The sequence below is a fragment of the Coccinella septempunctata genome, chromosome 7 (genome assembly GCF_907165205.1).
Source record: "Coccinella septempunctata chromosome 7, icCocSept1.1, whole genome shotgun sequence".
In the NCBI taxonomy this organism is placed as follows: Eukaryota; Metazoa; Arthropoda; class Insecta; order Coleoptera; family Coccinellidae; genus Coccinella; species Coccinella septempunctata.
The window spans coordinates 20,742,278-20,765,480 of record NC_058195.1 but is presented as its reverse complement, the minus strand read 5'-3'; the positions used below and the strand labels follow the sequence as shown (position 1 = coordinate 20,765,480).

General features: G+C 35.0%; 3 protein-coding genes and 1 long non-coding RNA gene across 8 annotated transcripts in view; 3 read left to right on the top strand and 1 right to left on the bottom strand.

Annotated features, from left to right (window-relative positions):
* The window catches only part of LOC123318072 (TBC1 domain family member 16), a 443,130-nt gene that overhangs the window by 119,551 nt on the left and 300,376 nt on the right, over positions 1-23,203 (top strand). The window lies entirely within an intron of this gene.
* On the top strand, positions 3,189-15,957 carry LOC123318077. Of its 4 annotated transcripts, none has more exons than XM_044904775.1 (3): positions 3,189-3,737; positions 14,571-14,654; positions 15,817-15,957. In XM_044904775.1, the coding sequence occupies exons 1-2, from the start codon at positions 3,461-3,463 to the stop codon at positions 14,606-14,608; spliced, it is 315 nt and encodes a 104-aa protein (XP_044760710.1). In that variant the 5' UTR covers positions 3,189-3,460; the 3' UTR covers positions 14,609-14,654; positions 15,817-15,957. The 4 variants fall into 4 exon arrangements, with proteins under 4 accessions (XP_044760710.1, XP_044760711.1, XP_044760712.1 ...); XM_044904776.1 differs by lacking the exon at positions 15,817-15,957 and adding an exon at positions 15,198-15,288; XM_044904777.1 differs by lacking the exons at positions 14,571-14,654; positions 15,817-15,957 and adding an exon at positions 6,931-7,953.
* On the top strand, positions 17,096-19,526 carry LOC123317617. The gene is made up of 2 exons (XM_044904222.1): positions 17,096-18,746; positions 18,826-19,526. The coding sequence occupies exons 1-2, from the start codon at positions 17,096-17,098 to the stop codon at positions 19,524-19,526; spliced, it is 2,352 nt and encodes a 783-aa protein (XP_044760157.1).
* Positions 21,795-22,164, bottom strand: LOC123318080. Its single transcript, XR_006538247.1, has 2 exons — positions 22,034-22,164; positions 21,795-21,962 (listed from the first exon to the last, which is right to left on the bottom strand). It is a non-coding gene; the product is annotated as an uncharacterized LOC123318080 (long non-coding RNA).

Below are 23,203 nucleotides of genomic sequence, written 5' to 3'. Positions count from 1 at the left end.
TATCCCGGAGGTTCCTGCTGGAAGAACGAGATTTGGAACGAGGGAGAAAGGAAGAACACGGTCAAATAGATAAGTAAGATTGCTCTTGTTTCTATTCTGTTTTCTCCCATTGTATTGTTTGCTTCTTTCCGTGTTATATCGAATTCAATTTGTTTTGTTGGTACTTTGATTTCCTGATGGATCCTTTTATAAGAGACATTAACTACACACCTTTGGATACTATTGAATTTGGTAGTGTTGATGAGTACAATAGATCTCATGGAGCGGGGGATGTGTGTTTCAGAATACTGCATCAAAACATTAGAAGCGCATCAAAAAATTTAGATGAGTTCAAAATACTACTCAGTAGAATTAGAGTACTTACCGAATGCATAGTGTTGTCTGAGACTTTTAGATTGTGTGATGAGTCGTCTCGTCTCCTCGGATAGAGGGATACAATATGGTTCACAACTGGGGTGAAATTAACAAGAATGATGAAGTCATGATTTATGTTCGAGAGGGCTTTAATTTTCAGAAGAATACTACTCGTATTGCACAGGTTAATGTTTTGGAGGTTACCATCTGCCTTTCAGATAATGAAAAACTGCATATAACTGGTGTTTATAGGTCTCCTTCAACAGATGCACATGATTTTGTCAATTCGCTAGATGAATACCTGAAAAACAAACAAAAGTTAGGTTAGGTTAGGTTTCTTCTCAAGCTCTGGATTGAACTCAATACCCTGCGGTTGCAATATACTGACCAGACGCTTAAACCACCAAGCTACGGACGCTTCAATCGAAACTACAATCAATATAACGTGCGTTCAAAAAAAAATTCGTCGTCAAGTAGGCTATGGAATTTTGAACGTCGATATTTCGTGCCTAAACGTAATTCTTAGCTCGTGTTTTACTATTTTCCAGGTGAACTGTCATTTAAGCATTTTGGATTGTTGTTGAATTAAAATTATCAGCAAATTATAAAGATGGTTTTTACAGACGTGTAAAAAGCCTTTATTATTCATTCCTACTACAAAATTGGAAAGAAAATTGAATGAGAATGGAAATATTCTGTTCCGGCGACTTCATAGAAGCCTTTGTTGCTGTAGATTATCAAGTATGAATTTTTCCATTGTACTGTTTTGCGATGTGTTGACAAAACAGGTATGTTCAAACAAAAAAGGAAGTGGTCGACCAAAGAAGAAAACTCCAGAGTTCAGCAATAATGAAAACATCATTGACAGAAGCTCGACAAACCTCTGTTCAAGTTTTATCTCAAGTGGCTGGAGTATCCGTTGGCATATGCCACCCGATTTTGAAAAAAAGATATCCATTTGTTTCCATAAAGATTGAAATGTTATCAGAAAACTGAAAAGGTTGTGATTACCTAACCTTGTAGCATCCAAGAAAAGTGGAAGTTCAGTATACATCAGTCAAAGGCAAAATGTGGACCTACCATAGACATATTGAACACATGGACACGGCAGACAGAGAGGGGGTGCGGCCGAAATAAGATAGAGCTAGTATGGGCAAAACATTCGTTTGCACTTTGTATTTATCGAAATTTTCAGAATTTCAATTTTAGATCAACTTTGAATGTCGTATCCTTTTTCTATTATGAAAGTAATAATGGTGTCCTCGTAGAATACAATAAATAGTAAGAAATGAGTTGAAAAGACAGATAAAGTGAAATTTCACAGGTATAGTAACTTCGAATGTATTAATCGATTTATTATATCATAGTTGAATTATTCATTTCAAATCAATAAATGTATGTTAATTCTTTTCTCATCTAGATAAAATAATACTCAAGAAGCATTTGAGATTAGAAGAGAATGAGAGCTTTTCCATTGGGACAAAATATAAATATGCTTCCTGAAAATTAGTTGAAATTAGTTGAAAAATTACTTAGTATGCTGATTGTAAGGTCTATTTCTCAACCTTTTGATCAATATTGATCAATGAAATATTTTTTCCGATATTGAACCAACAAGAAATCAGAATATTGTGTTGGCTAAAAATGTGCTCAATTGTTTTTATTCAAATCAATTTATTCACAAACTTTTCATGAACTTATCTGTTGTATTTTCCGAGGAATAGTTGCGGAAAGCAAAAATTGTGCTCTTCAGTTCTAATTGGATCATTAAACGCAATCTAAATGATACTAATATTCATTCAATTTTTTTAATTCTATTATAGGTAATTGTTTGTATCTCTAACGGGCGCCAATATACAAATATAGCTCGGAAATAAATTACTTAAATAAAAGAATTATGTTTATAATAAATTATCGAAATATTTCTAAGCAAATTTCATTTCAAATTTTCCTTATTTGAAAAAAATTGAAATAAATCGTATGCGCTTAGCGCTAAGGCGTTCTAAGGAACGTTTTCTTGCCCATACTAGCTCCATCTCATGTTGGCCGCACTCGTGGCTATTGAAACTCACTGGAAGGGCGCGTCCATGTGTTTTATAGGTCTATGGGACCTACTTTCTTTTATGGAACTTTAATAGCAGAACGTTATGAAGGAGACAACATCATGCCTTTTTATAGCTGAGTTGAATTTTAATAAATTGTCCAATAGCTATTTTCATGTAATTCAGTTCTTTTGGTTTGGTCATGGATTTTCAGTAATGACTGAATCAATTCAATATTTATAGAGAATTGATAAACATATTATTGAGATTCTTACTGTGATTTATTCATATGACTGAAGTACCTAGAACCTTCATACAAAAAAAAACATAATACCACGATCAATTAAAGATTCATGTCTCTTACGTATGAAAATGGTGGACGGTTAAAATTTTCACGCAGAATTTTTCTAACCGCCTCAGATTGTTTGGATTCTTGTCATCTCACTCAATGAAAGGAATGCTTTTCGCACGTTGGGTGAAATTTACATGTAACTTTTTCCAAAAAGTGCCTTTCCTCACAAAATAACGATATATAGGTTAATGTCATCATTGCTTACATTTTGGGAAGATGAAGTAATTCAAGGAAAGACATACGTTCAGCCACCGAACACCAGCCTTCAAAATTTCATAGCCTACTTGACGACGAATTTTTTTGAACGCACGTTAGAATATCAATAGGACTACTCCAATTTGTTTAGTTATTATCATTGAGTATCAATACTCAATGGTATTATAGAGAAAATTGAGCCTCTATAATATTTTATTATTTCAGGTTGGTGATGATCATCGATGATCGTTCACTCTCAATTTGTGATATATATATAATACATCTTGAAGATTTGAAAGTTCGACGTCTTGGACACGTCCAAGAACAGACGTCTTGAAGATTTAACAGTACGACGTCTCAAAGAGGTCTAAGAACAGACATCTTAAAGACGGCCTTTTTGAGGCTTTAGGCGTCCGGACCAATATAAGGCTCAGTTTGGACGTCTCAAAGAAGTCTTGTGCTATCTGGGTATCGAAGTAAAGACAACACAGGAAAACTATGGAAAACTCTAAATAAAATGTACAGAACTAACGACCAAAATGATATAAAATGTGTGCAAGATCAAGACGGTTCTACTGGGGAGGATGCGAAGAGGATGGCACACATTTTCAATCAACACTACATAAATGTAGATAAAAGTCTTGCCCATAATATAAACACATCAGGCACACCTGCTTTCAAACAAAAAGCACTGAAGCATTCATTCTTTATAAGGCCAACTTCACCAGAGAAAATTAAGCAGATCATTGATGAGATTAAATCTGGCAAAGCTCCAGGCTACGATAACATCTCAGGTGAGACACTAAAGAATATAACAGATGAGATTTCTGTTTCCTTTTCCCATGCAATAAATGTAATTATAGAATCGAGTATTTGTCCAAAAGAGTTCAAAGTTTCTGTTGTTATTCTTCTTTTTTGAAATAAGGTACCTATGTACTCACCATCTAACTACAGACCTATCTCACTGGTTACTTTCACATTCACAAAAATACTCGACAAGATCATCGAAAAGAGATTGTTAGTGATCCGGCAACATTGTAAAAAGTAATAAAAAGGCAGATGGGCACCGCGAGTGTGCAAGTCGAGTCAGTAGAGTACAGTCCACTGCGATGAAGAGATGACATGCTCTTCAATAAAGCATTTTACAATTTCGAGTGTTTTAATCTAGTACCGAAGTGGTAAAACAATCCCCCACCCTGAGTTACCATAAATTTGGTCCATTCAACCGGATTGGATTGGAAAATAGTCCAGGAAAGGAAATAACAAGTGAAGTGAGCACGGAAAATTCCACGAGGCATCGTACGTATCAAGCGAGAAACAGAGAGGTCCGAGTCAACAGCGACGACCGAGACAAGGACACAAGGCAGCAGGTGACGAGTGACGACGATCACGCAGGCACAAGGTGGCGACGACCACGCAGGCACCAGGAAACGACGGTCACGCAGGCCCCAGGAGACGACGATCACCAAGGCAGGCGCAATAATAAACAATAATCCAAGTATCCAAGTCGCGAGATAGCGCACGTAGGCAATTGTGAGTACCTCCAACTCCCATCCACCTTCCGACAATTTCATTATTTGGACGCAAGGCAGCATTGACTAAATTAAAGAATTATTTAGAAAAACAAGATTTACGAATAGATGATAGTATTATTCTGCAATTTAGAGTAAGATTAGATGCAATTGATAAAACATATTCACAATTTTAAGAATATCAAGGTCATATTGAATATTTAGTTCAGTACGATGAAAAATCTAAAGAAGGTGATTACGAGCAAGAAGAGAAGGAAAGACAAATGTTTGAAGATGGTTTTTTCGAAGTTACATCTAGAATTCAATCAATTTTATTAAACTATGAACAGCATTTAAGTGACTCAGATAATAAATCGATTAATAGCATATCCAGTATTAAAAACAGTTCAACACCAGTCAAATAACCACCATTAAAGTTACCTAGTTTCTGCGGAAAGTACGAAAAATGGCTTGAATTCAGAGATTTATTCATTTCATTAGTTCATGACAATAAGCTGATGAAATTCAAAAGTTTCATTATCTAAAATCATGCTTGAGTGGCGAAGCTTCCCAAAAAATAGAATCCATCCCAATTACTAGTGCTAATTATTCAGTAGCAATTTTCAATTCTCAAGGATGCATATGAAAATAAAAGAATTATTATCGAAACCTATGTCAATAATTTATTTCAAATACCAGAGTAGATAGGCAACACCGGTTCGAGCGCAAAAAGGGCAGTTTTTACATGTAAATTCCCATAAGGAAGTCTAAGGTCGATTTTGCAGAAATCGGTCAATTTTGAAAATTGTCCCGTTCAAGGTCATCCAGTAGGCGGGTCTGAGAGGGTGAGAGGAGAGTGGGGGAGAGGGTGATGAGTTTGACGATGAGGGGTGTGAGATTGAGCGGGTTCGAGTTCGAGATTTTGTTTCGTACTTTTCTAACTTCGGGATTCGAACTCGGGACTTTTGCGTTACAAGATAGATAGATAGGTAGGTACCTTAGCGTTGGTATTAGAGATACGTCATGCTTTTTAAGGTGGTAATAAGGAGATATGTCGCTAGTCAAATAATGTAGAACAGCTGAATGCTTTCATTTTTATTTTTCAAATCATGAGTGAAAGGGTAATGGTGAGTCATTAATTGAAACCTTGTGAAAGAAAAATCATTTATTTTATTCACAGTAACATTGATATTTGTTTGATTAAAACAGAGTGATCACTGAAAAAAAAATTTAAATCATATAGTCAACAATTTTTCCAACATTGAAATCTTCTTCCTAGGTTCATCATATTCTTCAATCTTGCGTATATTGAGTGAATAATGACCCCACGGTAGAGTGTTGAATGTTCCGGTCACCAAACATCGTTTATCGTCCTCAGGACTTAAAGATATTTTTTCCTGTGTCAGTGAATACACATGATGTTCCTTCGCCTGAATTAAATTTTGGGAGATAATTTTATATGTTTCCATGTTTCTAAACATTCAATGTAATCATCAAAACATATTCTGTTCTTAACGATTGATTTTTTGATACCCTTAGCTTTCTTAGTGGTACCATAATTTCGACACATGGATTCAATTTCATCCGCTTCATACTCTTCTTCCACCCATTGTTGTTTTTTCATATTGAGATCATCCGTAGAAGTTTTCGCTGCATAGAGTTTAGACCTGAGACCAACATAATCGGTCATAGGTATTCCATTGTTTTCATCCTTCATCATTCCTAATACCTTTTTATTAACTTGAGGAATACCGTAAGAATTATTCTTGGGATAATCTGAGGTATCAAATCTTTCATAACAATCAAGTTTCATTCTTTCATAAGGATCTTCAGAGACCTCATAAATAAGAGAATCGGTATCAGTATATAAGATGGTACAGCCAGCACTGAAAGCTTCATTCATGTAGTGGTAATGGAAGTCATAAATAGTAGTTTTAGCCAAATCCAAGATACTCATTCCCACATAAATTGGCTTGTTCAAATAGATCTGCAGCTTTTGCATTTCAACAGCTACCAAGTTCTCATTGAAAATAACACAGTTCTTGAATTCAGGTTTGGTTTCCATCCCATATCTTCCTTTCCATTTTGTCGGAAGGTGGACATTAACCCTTTTCCGAATATTCTCCATCGTTTTTCCTGTAACAAAAGTAAATAATATGTAGATATCAGTATAGGAACTCATATGAATGTAATTTGAATGGATATAACAACATACCAAAAACAGCGTTGTTCATCAGTTTAAAGAGATTCTTCTCGAACTCACTTTTGGCATTCTTTCTCAGATCCGTATTGAGGTCGATGTAAGACTTGAGCCATGTAGATTGCTTGAACTTGAGCACTCGATGTATTTTTGTTATAATCAATCCATTCTTCAATGCTTGCTTCAGATTTCTATAGTGGATGATATATTTCTTCTTTTGATGTAATGTGGCCATAAGTTTAGCGTTTTGCTGAGATGCATAACAGGGTGTTTTAGTTTTAGAGTTGTAATGTTCTGGACAGAATGGAAGATCTTTGTGTACATCATGCAATTCTCTAGGATATTCGAGATCGACTTCTAAAATATAACCCTCCGAAGCATCATCAGGAATTTGCAAGACATTTATATTTGTATCGGTCCACGTAAAACCGCCGTATGGTAGACATTGTGACATTGCCCATCCATATTGATTGTTAACATCAAAGTACATGAGGTAATTTTCTGGTTTAGTTGAATCATAGTTTGGTATATACTTGTTGTTCGCATGTGCTCGTCGTTTACCACATACTTGACTAAGGCCGCCCCGAATTCCTCTTTCAACAAACAAAAACATATCAACATCTGTGAGATGTTCTAATTCCTGTTTTGTATATTTCAACATAGCATCCCACGTATATCCTGGTAAAGTAAAATAATGCGCAGAATCTAATCCATAAGTCTTATGGCAGCTCGATCGAAATTGTTCAAATACGTCAGCCAGCAATAGAATGTCAGTTTTCATGTAGAGATCGCTGTATTCACCCAAATTCTGACATTTAAATTTATTCCACACAAGTTGTGCTCTCTCATATCTTCTTCGTGGACATTGCCTACCATCCAATTTGTTATAGAATGCTTCAATAGGTGGAAGAGAAGTTTCATCGAATCGGTCATGGGAATCGATATAATCATATGGCATTACCCCTTTGTTCGTAAGAAGACTGATATGTTCTTCAGATTCCTCAGAAAATTGTGTTTTCAAGTTCGGAAACTCTTCTAAATAGGACGCCAGTTGGTCTAAAGAAGAAGCCATGAATCGGAAACTATCAATGAATCGGAAATTAATGTGATAATCATCATAGTGTTTGGTGAAACTGATATATTTCTCCTTGGTTATCGGTAACAAATCGATTTTCCCTTCCATTCTTGTGACAATATCTTGTATCAGAAAATAAGCGTCATATCCACTTAGGTTGTGAAATACTACAGGAATCATGTGACTATCCTTATAATTTATATTACATCCCTCATGTGCTGCTCCACGGTAAGTCTTTTCGGGGATGAGATGATTATGATCTCTTACTTTTTTATCTTCAGGTTTGAACATTTCTTCACAAATATGACAGTGAGTTGCCTTCCGAAATTCGTCTTCCTGTTCTGGCGTCATATCGATATCGTAGGGACATAGGAAAACTGAGTCAACGTCTCCAGCAAATTTATTCATCTCATCTGCAAACCATTTCATGCAATTGGGACCGCGATAAGAACGGTAAAAACTCTGAGAATCATCATATGAACACTTTACATAGTATCCTACAGCTGCAGCTTTATGTTCTTGATAGTTGTTTTTAGTGTTCGTAGGTTTTAGTATGCTCTCCAGATCTGCATAAATAATAAAAGGTACCTTCTCCTTGTTTTTATGATTTTCGAACTTGAGTGTATTGTTTCCTATCTCAGGCATCTTTATAGCTGTTTCATTCATGTTTCCACAATCCTCTGAATGACTTTTCAGTTTTTCTTCTGACCGGAAATATCGTAGACATCTATCACATAAGAATTTCTCATGTTCTTCCTTGCTCAATTGACTCGATACCAGACGAGACAGATTTTTGATCAATAAATAATGGTATCGCACTGGAGTATCATCGTTTGAATAATGATCTTGTATAAGGAGTAAGTTGATATGTCTATTCATTTTATTTTTTGTTAGGTATGTTGGCAATGTAGTGAAGTTCTTCTTTTCCTTCTTCAGAATATAAACATTAATGGATATCTGGTTTTGTTTTTCAAAGTTGGGTATCTGTTTCATTGTCATCGGAAATTGAATACCTTTCAACTTCAAAATTGTGGAATAATGAGGATACTTGGATAATCGTTGGGGGTCCTTCTCAACAGGGTGTAATGCAGCCATTACAGACCATGCGAAACATGCTTCATCATCGTTTTTCACATTGATACAAGCCTCTTTCCGTTTTATTTGAGGGGGAAGTTCTATGTATGAGCTTCCAAGTTGAGGTGTGAACTTGTTTATATTCACCCCTAGGTTAACAACATTAACCAGAGCCCATCCGCTATCACGTTCTTGGAATTCCTCAAGATCTTTGAGAATTGATACCAAGACATTTCTATTGAACCATTCAGTAATATTCGTGTCTCGGTAAATAGGTGAATTGGATGTTGTGAAGTATTTATATTCCTTTTGAATTTTATTGGCTGTTATAATCTGAAACTCTCCACAAAACACTATATTGACCTTAACAGCTTCATCCTTCTTCAATGCATTCAGAATTCTTCGACGAAATATAGCTTCACAGTCCATCAAAAAAGCCTTAGGCTCCTTATGTTTCAGGTTACTAATCACACCAGTTCTTATTCTCGAGTCGAATGCTGATAATGAATCATTCCAATGGACTCTCTTCCAAGCAGTTTCCTTTCGTCTACTCAGACCTGCACCAATTCGTTGTTGTTGTTTGAATTGTTGTTTTAATGATTTTATAGAACGGATCTGAGCTTCGAGTTGCTGTTTTCCTCCAATTGAAGTACAACCTGGCAATTCCCGATACAGTTTTCTTATTGCTCTCGTACATTCCTTTATACCTTTTATTGCATGCTCATTATCAGATGTAGTGATAAATAAAGCCACTAACGACTTTATTAGTCGAAGACAATTCTCTATGTTGAACATTTTAGATACAACTGAAACAAAATATCCATGTCAACATTTTAAATATTCTCAAAATCGGATACAACACACGAAAATGGCCGAAGATTTCCGAAGATAGCCGCAGATTTCCGAAAATAGCCGAAGATTACCGAAGATACAAAACTTACGCAAGAACGGATATTAAGCGGATGCGAAGTGAATATAAAGCGAGTACACAACACAGTTAAGCTGTCAGCTACAATACAGTTTCAGGCAGCTGAGCAGGCAGCTTTAAAACAGCTTCAGACAGACATCTAAGCAGACAGCTTCAGACAGCTTCAACACAGCTCCAGGCAGCTAAGCTGACAGCTTCAGCACAGCTCCAGACAGCTTCAGCACAGTTCCAGACAGCTAAGCTGACAGCTGTTATAAAGGGTATAAGCGGATACAAAGTGGATGTATGAATCATGCTTTTCTGATAAATATTGAAACTAATAATTTTATATTTTAATTAATAACATATATCCCAAGCATTCACATGCAATAATTCATATCAGTCTTCAAGTCTTCAATTTAATTTGCTTGCAACAATTTTGTGATAAAAACACAGAGATAAGAAGATTGGTCTCAGAGAAGTCCTTGGACTCAGTAAATCTCCATATAAACTGCCATCTATAATAAATATTTATATAGTTAAATAATGAGAGATTCAACGGCTTCTCCGGCTTCTTGGACTTACGTAAATCTATGAGATGATATAATTTTATCTGAAGATTTTTTTCTGGATAACAGATACCTACTATTTTCATATTATCAATAAATCTATCGAGGTCAACCAGGCGGTTCTTTAATAGCCATCGCATGCAACAATTTTCCTACTTACACATATATACCTAGTATATGGCAGATGACAGCCCACTTTTCAGATGGGTCTTACAGACATCTCAATACTGATACTTGACCCTCGTAAGAGTTCTCTAGTTAGCTTTCGTTAATCGTCGTCCACCCTTTTATACCGCTTAAGCGGAACCTCTATCGGAATCTATATGAACATAATCTGAATGTTTTATAGCCATGCGGCCCCTCAGGATTCTAAGACACTACACAGAGGTCTGAGGTTTAGATTATTATCATATAGAAAGATTGATTTTAATTGATAATATGGTGAGATATATTAGAATATGTACATATAAACATGAAATACATAAGTACTTACGTGGTATGATAGGTTGATGAGTTGAGATTGAAAGTTATGGATTTTTTCAATAGGAGGAACAGTCCCTACGATCAGATAGGAGAACTGGAAAAAAAACATTTATTTAGCCTTTATGAATTCAAGAAGATGTGCTAAGCAATAATGAAAATACCGCATAATTTTCATACGTAAGTTTATTCTATTATCAGCAGATCGAATGAAGGTATCATGTCTATGTAAAATGAAAAATTTCTTAGTCCAGATTTTCTCTTCATCCTGCGATATCTCCGAAATCATGCATTTTAGAGAAAAACGAAATCAAAAATCACCCCCTTCACCCCTTGTCGATTTACCACCTAATGAATAAGATGACAAAGTTTCAAAATCATAACTAATCAGTTTGTCACCCCCCACTATTCAAATTCGTCTATAATATTCATATCATACGATACCCAGAAATGAATAGAATTATTCTAAGTCCTGATTTTTTTCATCATCCTGCGATATCTCCGAAATCATGCATTTTAGAGAAAAACTAAATCAAAAATCACCCCCTACACCCCCAATCGATTTACCACCTAATGAATAAGATAACAAAGTTTCAAAATCATATCTAATCAGTTTTTCACCCCCCACTATTCAAATTCTTCTATAATATTCATATCATACGATACCCAGAAGTGAATAGAATTATTTTAAGTCCTGATTTTTTTCTTCATCCTGCGATATCTCCGAAATCATGCATTTTAGAGAAAAACTAAATCAAAAATCACCCCCTTCACCCTCTGTCGATTTACCACCTAATGAATAAGATGACAAAGTTTCAAAATCATATCTAATCAGTTTTTCACCCCCCACTATTCAAATTCTTCTATAATATTCATATCATACGATACCTAGAAGTGAATAAAATTGTTCTAAGCACTGATTTTTCTTCATCCTGTGATATCGCCGTAATCATGCATTTTAGGAAAAAATAAATCTAAAATCAACATCCCCCTCCCCCGGATTTAACATCCACTAATAATTATTGTAACAAAGTTTCAAATCATATTATCTTCCCATTCTACCATCTCTAAGATAAGATTAACAAAAAATAAATCTCGTCTTACTCACCTAGAAACCCTGCGAACGAATGAAGAATTGATACAATACTGGCCCTATTTATATTCTCCCAAGCTGCCCTTAGTTTGAATAATGAAAATGATACCAGTTTGAAGACGATTTTGACGCGAATTCATGAAAGAACGATCCATCTAAATTCGATATCCTATTTAATTTCGAATTAATTTTAGGTTGTGAGGTATCCTGGAGTATATCACTGCTCCTTCACAACCATCCGGAAGGTATTTTAATTTTTTCATATTGATTTATTTAGGTTTAATCGGAAAATACTGTTCATTAAAGCTCCAATATTGTAGCCATTGGTATGTGTATATGCGCTAACGGGATTCAAGTTACAGACAGGTCTGGACAAGAAAGTGTCGTTGGATAGATCGTGAACCTTGTGCCTTGTATCCCGTGAGCGCATATACACATACCAATGGCTACAATATTGGAGCTTTAATGAACAGTATTTTCCGATTAAACCTAAATAAATCAATATGAAAAAATTAAAATACCTTCCGGATGGTTGTGAAGGAGCAGTGATATACTCCAGGATACCTCACAACCTAAAATTAATTCGAAATTAAATAGGATATCGAATTTAGATGGATCGTTCTTTCATGAATTCGCGTCAAAATCGTCTTCAAACAGGTATCATTTTCATTGTTCAAACTAAGGGCAGCTTGAGAGAATATAAATACAGCCAGTATTGTATCAATTCTTCATTCGTTCGCAGGGTTTCGATTAGTTGCGTTCTATTGTTACGAAATCGTGAAAAAAAAACATTTCTAGGTGAGTGGTGAGTAAGACGAGATTTATTTTTTGTTAATCTTATCTTAGAGATGGTAGAATGGGAAGATAATATGATTTGAAACTTTGTTACAATAATTATTAGTGGATGTTAAATCCGGGGGAGGGGGATGTTGATTTTAGATTTATTTTTTCCTAAAATGCATGATTTCGGCGATATCACAGGATGAAGAAAAAATCAGTGCTTAGAACAATTTTATTCACTTCTAGGTATCGTATGATTTGAATATTATAGTCGGATTAGAATAGTGGGGGGCGGGGGTGATAAAATGATTAGATATGATTTTGAAACTTTGTCATCTTATTCATTAGGTGGTAAATCGACAGGGGATGAAGGGGGTGATTTTTGATTTAGTTTTTTTCTAAAATGCATGATTTCGGAGATATCGCAGGATGAAGAAAAAAATCAGGACTTAGAATAATTCTATTCACTTCTGGGTATCGTATGATATGAATATTATAGAAGAATTTGAAAAGTGGGGGGTGACAAACTGATTAGATATGATTTTGAAACTTTGTCATCTTATTCATTAGGTGGTAAATCGACGGGGGTGAAGGGGGTGATTTTTGATTTAGTTTTTCTCTAAAATGCATGATTTCGGAGATATCGCAGGATGATGAAAAAAATCAGGACTTAGAATAATTCTATTCATTTCTGGGTATCGTATGATATGAATATTATAGACGAATTTGAATAGTGGGGGGTGACAAACTGATTAGAAATAGAAATAGAAATAGAAATAGAAATAGCATTTATTGATCCAAAAGACACAAACATTGATGTGTATAGGACAAGTCATATATGCATATACATAAATAGAACAATAATGAATATACGAAAGAACATAAAAGTTCTATGAAAGAAAAATAAATAAATAAACGAATACATACATTAGTACATATAAAAAAGACAGGTTAAATACAAATGACATTACATAGATTCAATGAGAGTAGCTCAAATTGGTGTCAGTCATAAATTCATCTATGGAATAATAAGCCTTTAAAACCAATAGCTCCTTTAGATACTTCTTAAATGATTTAAAGTTTAAGTCCTGCACAACTCTAGGAAGATGATTAAAAAATTGGATGCCCTGGTATTTTACATACATTTCAAATTTATTCGTTCTATGCTTTGGAATACTCAACAGGTTGGAAGACCTGGTTGCATAATTATGATAGGATGAGTTTTTATTCATACTTGCAAAATTATTCTTGATAAACAAAAGAACATTCAAAATATAAATACACGGAAAAGTTCAAATTTTGTGTTTTATAAAGATGGGTTTACAGGAGTCCAAACGATGTAACCCAAATATGTCGCGTAATACACGCTTCTGTGCAATCAGAATTCTCCTGCTTTGCGCCGCATTACCCCAGAGTATCACGTTGTAAGAGAGATGGGTATAGACCATACTGTAGTAAACACTCAGAACTACATCAAGAGGCAAAGTATGTTTTACTCGAGAGATAGCATAGTTAGCACAATTGATTTTTTTGCTCACGTGACCGATATGAGCATCCCACTTCAGGTTGTATTCCAAAAACACGCCCAAAAACTTGACAGTGCTTGCAGAGCTCTTGCATTCATTATTATCAGAATAAATACGCAGGACATGTTATGATTTTGAAACTTTGTCATCTTATTCATTAGGTGGTAAATCGACAGGGGGTGAAGGGGGTGATTTTTGATTTCGTTTTTCTCTAAAATGCATGATTTCGGAGATATCGCAGGATGAAGAGAAAATCTGGACTAAGAAATTTTTCATTTTACATGGACATGATACCTTCATTCGATCTGCTGATAATAGAATAAACTTACGTATGAAAATTATGCGGTATTTTCATTATTGCTTAGCACATCTTCTTGAATTCATAAAGGCTAAATAAATGTTTTTTTTCCAGTTCTCCTATCTGATCGTAGGGACTGTTCCTCCTATTGAAAAAATCCATAACTTTCAATCTCAACTCATCAACCTATCATACCACGTAAGTACTTATGTATTTCATGTTTATATGTACATATTCTAATATATCTCACCATATTATCAATTAAAATCAATCTTTCTATATGATAATAATCTAAACCTCAGACCTCTGTATAGTGTCTTAGAATCCTGAGGGGCCGCATGGATATAAAACATTCAGATTATGTTCATATAGATTTCGATAGAGGTTCTGCTTAAGCGGTATAAAAGGGTGGACGACGATTAACGAAAGCACACTAGAGAACTCTTACGAGGGTCAAGTATCAGTATTGAGATGTCTGTAAGACCCATCTGAAAAGTGGGCTGTCATCTGCCATATACTAGGTATATATGTGTAAGTAGGAAAATTGTTGCATGCGATGGCTATTAAAGAACCGCCTGGTTGACCTCGATAGATTTATTGATAATATGAAAATAGTAGGTATCTGTTATCCAGAAAAAATCTTTAGATAAAATTATATCATCTCATAGATTTACGTAAGTCCAAGAAGCCGGAGAAGCCGTTGAATCTCTCATTATTTAACTATATAAATATTTATTATAGATGGCAGTTTATATGGAGATTTACTGAGTCCAAGGACTTCTCTGAGACCAATCTTCTTATCTCTGTGTTTTAATCACAAAATTGTTGCAAGCAAATTAAATTGAAGACTTGAAGACTGATATGAATTATTGCATGTGAATGCTTGGGATATATGTTATTAATTAAAATATAAAATTATTAGTTTCAATATTTATCAGAAAAGCATGAGTCATACATCCACTTTGTATCCGCTTATACCCTTTGTAACAGCTGTCAGCTTAGCTGTCTGGAATTGTGCTGAAGCTGTCTGGAGCTGTGCTGAAGCTGTCAGCTTAGCTGCCTGGAGCTGTGTTGAAGCTGTCTGAAGCTGTCTGCTTAGCTGTCTGTCTGAAGCTGTTTTAAAGCTGCCTGCTCAGCTGCCTGAAACTGTATTGTAGCTGACAGCTTAACTGTGTTGTGTACTCGCTTTATATTCACTTCGCATCCGCTTAATATCCGTTCTTGCGTAAGTTTTGTATCTTCGGTAATCTTCGGCTATTTTCGGAAATCTGCGGCTATCTTCGGAAATCTTCGGCTATTTTCGTGTGTTGTATCCGATTTTGAGAATATTTAAAATGTTGACATGGATATTTTGTTTCAGTTGTATCTAAAATGTTCAACATAGAGAATTGTCTTCGACTAATAAAGTCGTTAGTGGCTTTATTTATCACTACATCTGATAATGAGCATGCAATAAAAGGTATAAAGGAATGTACGAGAGCAATAAGAAAACTGTATCGGGAATTGCCAGGTTGTACTTCAATTGAAGGAAAACAGCAACTCGAAGCTCAGATCCGTTCTATAAAATCATTAAAACAACAATTCAAACAACAACAACGAATTGGTGCAGGTCTGAGTAGACGAAAGGAAACTGCTTGGAAGAGAGTCCATTGGAATGATTCATTATCAGCATTCGACTCGAGAATAAGAACTGGTGTGATTAGTAACCTGAAACATAAGGAGCCTAAGGCTTTTTTGATGGACTGTGAAGCTATATTTCGTCGAAGAATTCTGAATGCATTGAAGAAGGATGAAGCTGTTAAGGTCAATATAGTGTTTTGTGGAGAGTTTCAGATTATAACAGCCAATAAAATTCAAAAGGAATATAAATACTTCACAACATCCAATTCACCTATTTACCGAGACACGAATATTACTGAATGGTTCAATAGAAATGTCTTGGTATCAATTCTCAAAGATCTTGAGGAATTCCAAGAACGTGATAGCGGATGGGCTCTGGTTAATGTTGTTAACCTAGGGGTGAATATAAACAAGTTCACACCCCAACTTGGAAGCTCATACATAGAACTTCCTCCTCAAATAAAACGGAAAGAGGCTTGTATCAATGTGAAAAACGATGATGAAGCATGTTTCGCATGGTCTGTAATGGCTGCATTACACCCTGTTGAGAAGGACCCCCAACGATTATCCAAGTATCCTCATTATTCCACAATTTTGAAGTTGAAAGGTATTCAATTTCCGATGACAATGGAACAGATACCCAACTTTGAAAAACAAAACCAGATATCCATTAATGTTTATATTCTGAAGAAGGAAAAGAAGAACTTCACTGCATTGCCAACATAGCTAACAAAAAATAAAATGAATAGACATATCAACTTACTCCTTATACAAGATCATTATTCAAACGATGATACTCCAGTGCGATACCATTATTTATTGATCAAAAATCTGTCTCGTCTGGTATCGAGTCAATTGAGCAAGGAAGAACATGAGAAATTCTTATGTGATAGATGTCTACGATATTTCCGATCAGAAGAAAAACTGAAAAGTCATTCAGAGGATTGTGGAAACATGAATGAAACAGCTATAAAGATGCCTGAGATAGGAAACAATTCGAAAATCATAAAAACAAGGAGATGGTACCTTTTATTATTTATGCAGATCTGGAGAGCATACTAAAACCTACTAACACTAAAAACAACTATCAAGAACATAAAGCTGCAGCTGTAGGATACTATGTAAAGTGTTCATATGATGATTCTCTGAGTTTTTACCGTTCTTATCGCGGTCCCAATTGCATGAAATGGTTTGCAGATGAGATGAATAAATTTGCTGGAGACGTTGACTCAGTTTTCCTATGTCCCTACGATATCGATATGACGCCAAAACAGGAAGTCGAATTTCGGAAGGCAACTCACTGTCATATTTGTGAAGAAATGTTCAAACCTGAAGATAAAAAAGTAAGAGATCATAATCATCTCATCCCCGAAAAGACTTACCGTGGAGCAGCACATGAGGGATGTAATATAAATTATAAGGATAGTCACATGATTCCTGTAGTATTTCACAACCTAAGTGGATATGACGCTTATTTTCTGATACAAGATATTGTCACAAGAATGGAAGGGAAAATCGATTTGTTACCGATAACCAAGGAGAAATATATCAGTTTCACCAAACACTATGATGATTATCACATTAATTTCCGATTCATTGATAGTTTCCGATTCATGGCTTCTTCTTTAGACCAACTGGCGTCCTATTTAGAAGAGTTTCCGAACTTGAAAACACAATTTTCTGAGGAATCTGAAGAACATATCAGTGTTCTTACGAACAAAGGGGTAATGCCATATGATTATATCGATTCCCATGACCGATTCGATGAAACTTCTCTTCCACCTATTGAAGCATTCTATAACAAATTGGATGGTAGGCAATGTCCACGAAGAAGATATGAGAGAGCACAACTTGTGTGGAATAAATTTAAATGTCAGAATTTGGGAGAATACAGCGATCTCTACATGAAAACTGACATTCTATTGCTGGCTGACGTATTCGAACAATTTCGATCGAGCTGCCATAAGACTTATGGATTAGATCCTGCGCATTATTTTACTTTACCAGGATATACGTGGGATGCTATGTTGAAATATACAAAACAGGAATTAGAACTTCTCACAGATGTTGATATGTTTTTGTTTGTTGAAAGAGGCATTCGGGGCGGCCTTAGTCAAGTATGTGGTAAACGACGAGCACATGCGAACAACAAGTATATACCAAACTATGATTCAACTAAACCAGAAAATTACCTCATGTACTTTGATGTTAACAATCAATATGGATGGGCAATGTCACAATGTCTACCATACGGCGGTTTTACGTGGACCGATACAAATATAAATGTCTTGCAAATTCCTGATGATGCTTCGGAGGGTTATATTTTAGAAGTCGATCTCGAATATCCTAGAGAATTGCATGATGTACACAAAGATCTTCCATTCTGTCCAGAACATTACAACTCTAAAACTAAAACACCCTGTTATGCATCTCAGCAAAACGCTAAACTTATGGCCACATTACATCAAAAGAAGAAATATATCATCCACTATAGAAATCTGAAGCAAGCATTGAAGAATGGATTGATTATAACAAAAATACATCGAGTGCTCAAGTTCAAGCAATCTACATGGCTCAAGTCTTACATCGACCTCAATACGGATCTGAGAAAGAATGCCAAAAATGAGTTCGAGAAGAATCTCTTTAAACTGATGAACAACGCTGTTTTTGGTATGTTGTTATATCCATTCAAATTACATTCATATGAGTTCCTATACTGATATCTACATATTATTTACTTTTGTTACAGGAAAAACGATGGAGAATATTCGGAAAAGGGTTAATGTCCACCTTCCGACAAAATGGAAAGGAAGATATGGGATGGAAACCAAACCTGAATTCAAGAACTGTGTTATTTTCAATGAGAACTTGGTAGCTGTTGAAATGCAAAAGCTGCAGATCTATTTGAACAAGCCAATTTATGTGGGAATGAGTATCTTGGATTTGGCTAAAACTACTATTTATGACTTCCATTACCACTACATGAATGAAGCTTTCAGTGCTGGCTGTACCATCTTATATACTGATACCGATTCTCTTATTTATGAGGTCTCTGAAGATCCTTATGAAAGAATGAAACTTGATTGTTATGAAAGATTTGATACCTCAGATTATCCCAAGAATAATTCTTACGGTATTCCTCAAGTTAATAAAAAGGTATTAGGAATGATGAAGGATGAAAACAATGGAATACCTATGACCGATTATGTTGGTCTCAGGTCTAAACTCTATGCAGCGAAAACTTCTACGGATGATCTCAATATGAAAAAACAACAATGGGTGGAAGAAGAGTATGAAGCGGATGAAATTGAATCCATGTGTCGAAATTATGGTACCACTAAGAAAGCTAAGGGTATCAAAAAATCAATCGTTAAGAACAGAATATGTTTTGATGATTACATTGAATGTTTAGAAACATGGAAACATATAAAATTATCTCCCAAAATTTAATTCAGGCGAAGGAACATCATGTGTATTCACTGACACAGGAAAAAATATCTTTAAGTCCTGAGGACGATAAACGATGTTTGGTGACCGGAACATTCAACACTCTACCGTGGGGTCATTATTCACTCAATATACGCAAGATTGAAGAATATGATGAACCTAGGAAGAAGATTTCAATGTTGGAAAAATTGTTGACTATATGATATAAATTTTTTTTTCAGTGATCACTCTGTTTTAATCAAACAAATATCAATGTTACTGTGAATAAAATAAATGATTTTTCTTTCACAAGGTTTCAATTAATGACTCACCATTACCCTTTCACTCATGATTTGAAAAATAAAAATGAAAGCATTCAGCTGTTCTACATTATTTGACTAGCGACATATCTCCTCATTACCACCTTAAAAAGCATGACGTATCTCTAATACCAACGCTAAGGTACCTACCTATCTATCTATCTTGTAACGCAAAAGTCCCGAGTTCGAATCCCGAAGTTAGAAAAGTACGAAACAAAATCTCGAACTCGAACCCGCTCAATCTCACACCCCTCATCGTCAAACTCATCACCCTCTCCCCCACTCCCCTCTCACCCTCTCAGACCCGCCTACTGGATGACCTTGAACGGGACAATTTTCAAAATTGACCGATTTCTGCAAAATCGACCTTAGACTTCCTTATGGGAATTTACATGTAAAAACTGCTCTTTTTGCGCTCGAACCGGTGTTGCCTATCTACTTACCAGTAATGACAAAAGAAAATAGTTCGGATTTGAAAAATCTTTACGATTCATTCACTAAGAATTTGCGATCTTTAGAAAATCTTGGTCAACCAGTGAAGGAGTGGGATACAGTCCTTTAACATTTAATTGTCTCAAAGTTCGATAACAGGACCAGGAGGGACTGGGAAGGTTTTAACCTGAAAGGTGAATTACCCACAATGGACGAGATTAGTGAATTCCTGAAACAAAAATTTTTATTATTAGATAAATTAGGATTAAAGTCTGAGAAAAAACAAGAAAATCATAAGATAGGTTTTAGAGAAAGAAAAACGAACGCATTTTTGACGAGACAAAAAACAAATCAAAAGTATTCATGTTATTTTTGTAAGGAAGATCATTCTATATTTAAATGTAACAAGTTTTTGAGTTTAAATATTGAGGATAGAGTGAAAGAAAGTGAAAGGCTCAAGTTATGTAAAAATTGTTTAAATCCCAATCACAGCGTTAATGAATGCAACAGATCGAGCTGTAGAAAATGCAATAAGTATCACAACACTTTATTACACTACGAAAATAAATCTAATGCTAATAGTCGAGTCAATACCACGGATAAGAATAAATGTAAGCGTGACAATACTAAAGATAATGTTTGTGGCATTTCAACGGAAATAAATACTTCTGAATCAATATCATTAGCAGCCATGGCAGGCAGCAAAACATTGTCTTTACTATCAACTGCAATAATAAATGTTAAAAATAAATATGGAATATTCATAAAGGCACGAATGTTACTTGACCCAGGTTCACAAAGTAATTTTATATCTGAAAAATTATCAAATATGTTAGGTTTGGAAAAAATTTCAATAAAACACACAATATCAGGTATTGGTAACAGTTTCAGTGCAATCGCTAGGTACAAGATGATAATTAGCATATACTCTGTGGTAAATGAATATTCTGAAACTATTCCATGTCTTATCTTACCTAAGATCACACAATATTTGCCAAGTCATGACTTTAATTCAAGAGTTTTGAACATTCCGGGAGATAAGTTATTAGCAGATCCAGATTTCAATAAGAGTCAAGAAATTGATATTTTGTGCGGAGTAGGTATATTCTATCATTTATTACTCATGGAGCAAATAAGGCTTAACAACGGTCTGATATTGCAAAACACCCAATTAGGTTGGATATTAGGCGAAGAGATAAGTAACTTTGGATTAAGAGCAACGAATCATGTTTCTAGTAACGTGGCAATTAATGACAATGAAGCGAACGAGTTGTTGAATGAGAACTTAGAGAAGTTTTGGCAAATTGAAAATTGTACAAACATTGACATAAGAGATGATGTTTGTGAGAAACATTTCATTTCAAATTTCAGTAGAGCTCCAGACAATAAATTTGTAGTAAAAATTCCATTTAAGGATGAGTCTTTTCAATTGGGAAAATCAAAGGAAATGGCAATTAAAAGATTCTATTACTTAGAACGCAAACTGGCAAAGAGCGCAAACGTTAAACAACAATACATAAATTTTATTGACGAATACTTACGATTAGGACACCTTAGGGAATTAGAGGTTGATATCAATGATCTCGAAGATGATGGTTCAGCATATTATGTTCCACATCATCCAGTTTTAAAGGATAGTGATACCACCCCATGCAGAGTTGTGTTTGACTTCTCAGCAAAATCAGACAATAATATTTCTTTAAATGACCTACAATTATCAGGACCTTCTATACAAAGTGAACTGATTGATAATATACTTTTAAGATTTCGAGTACCAACCTACGTTATAACGGCAGACATTTCCAAAATGTACAGACAGGTATGGCTTCACCACAGTCAAACTAAATTTCAAAGAATTTTCTGGCGGAATTCTGAAACAGAAAAATTAAAATGTTACGAACTATTGACAGTTACCTAAGGGAGTAAGTCTTCTAGTTTTTTAGCAATTAGAGCACTGCAACAAATAGGTCATGAAAATGCGGAAAAATATCCAGCAGCTGCTAAATCTATAAAATAAAATTTTTATGTTGACGATTATTTAGATGGCGGAAACAATGAATCAGATGTTTTACAGTTACAATCAACAGTAACAAATTTATTGCGAGAATCAGGGTTTCAATTGAGAAAATGGTTAACAAACGCACCTAATCTTGTTGGTCGTTTCGATATTGATAGGGATATTAACTCTAGCGTACTTAATTTGAGTGAAAATCAAAATAGTAAAACCTTAGGTGTGCGTTGGAATGCATCTTCTGATACTATCGAGTATGAAATAAATCGAGAATTAAATGATTTGAAACAGAGTAAAAACATAACAAAGCGATCAATTTTATCCACAATCAGTCAGCTATTTGATCCCATGGGCTTGGTTAGTCCTATAGTAATAAAGGCTAAATTCATTCTTCAGTTGGTTTGGAAAGAAAAAGGAAATTGGGACGATTCAGTATCAGACAGTTTGAATAGAAATTGGATTGATTTCTTAACTCATCTCCAAGAATTAAAAATTGTAAAAATTCCTAGACATGTTGTTTGTGAAAATGCACGATATTTAGAGATTCATTTATTTGTTGATGCATCTGAAAAAGGTTACGGTGCATGCATATATATATAAAGAGTCAAGGCTCAAGCGGAAAAGAATGTCACTTGATTTGTTCAAAAAGTAAGGTTGCACCTATCAAACAATTAACACTACCGAGATTAGAGCTTTGTGCGGCATTTTTAGGTTCAAAATTATTAAATAAGGTCAAAACTGCAATGCAAATAGAATTTCAAAGAACATTTTGTTGGACAGACTCGCTTGTAGCATACCATTGGATAAAGGGTTCGCCGGAGAGATGGAAAACCTTTGTAGCAAATCAAGTATCGATAATACAGAATTTGACGGACAGCAATGATTGGTATCATGTCAGATCCAAAGAAAATCCTGCTGATCTGATATCAAGGGGCGCC

Bases quoted from the DNA above. Each gene is read 5' to 3' on its own strand.
- LOC123318077 (XM_044904774.1), top strand. From the start codon at position 3,461: ATGTACAGAACTAACGACCAAAATGATATAAAATGTGTGCAAGATCAA. The intron at 3,738-3,806 runs GTGAGACACTAA...ATGTAATTATAG, and splicing joins AGGCTACGATAACATCTCAG to AATCGAGTATTTGTCCAAAA.
- LOC123317617 (XM_044904222.1), top strand. From the start codon at position 17,096: ATGGTACCTTTTATTATTTATGCAGATCTGGAGAGCATACTAAAACCT. The intron at 18,747-18,825 runs GTATGTTGTTAT...CTTTTGTTACAG, and splicing joins GATGAACAACGCTGTTTTTG to GAAAAACGATGGAGAATATT.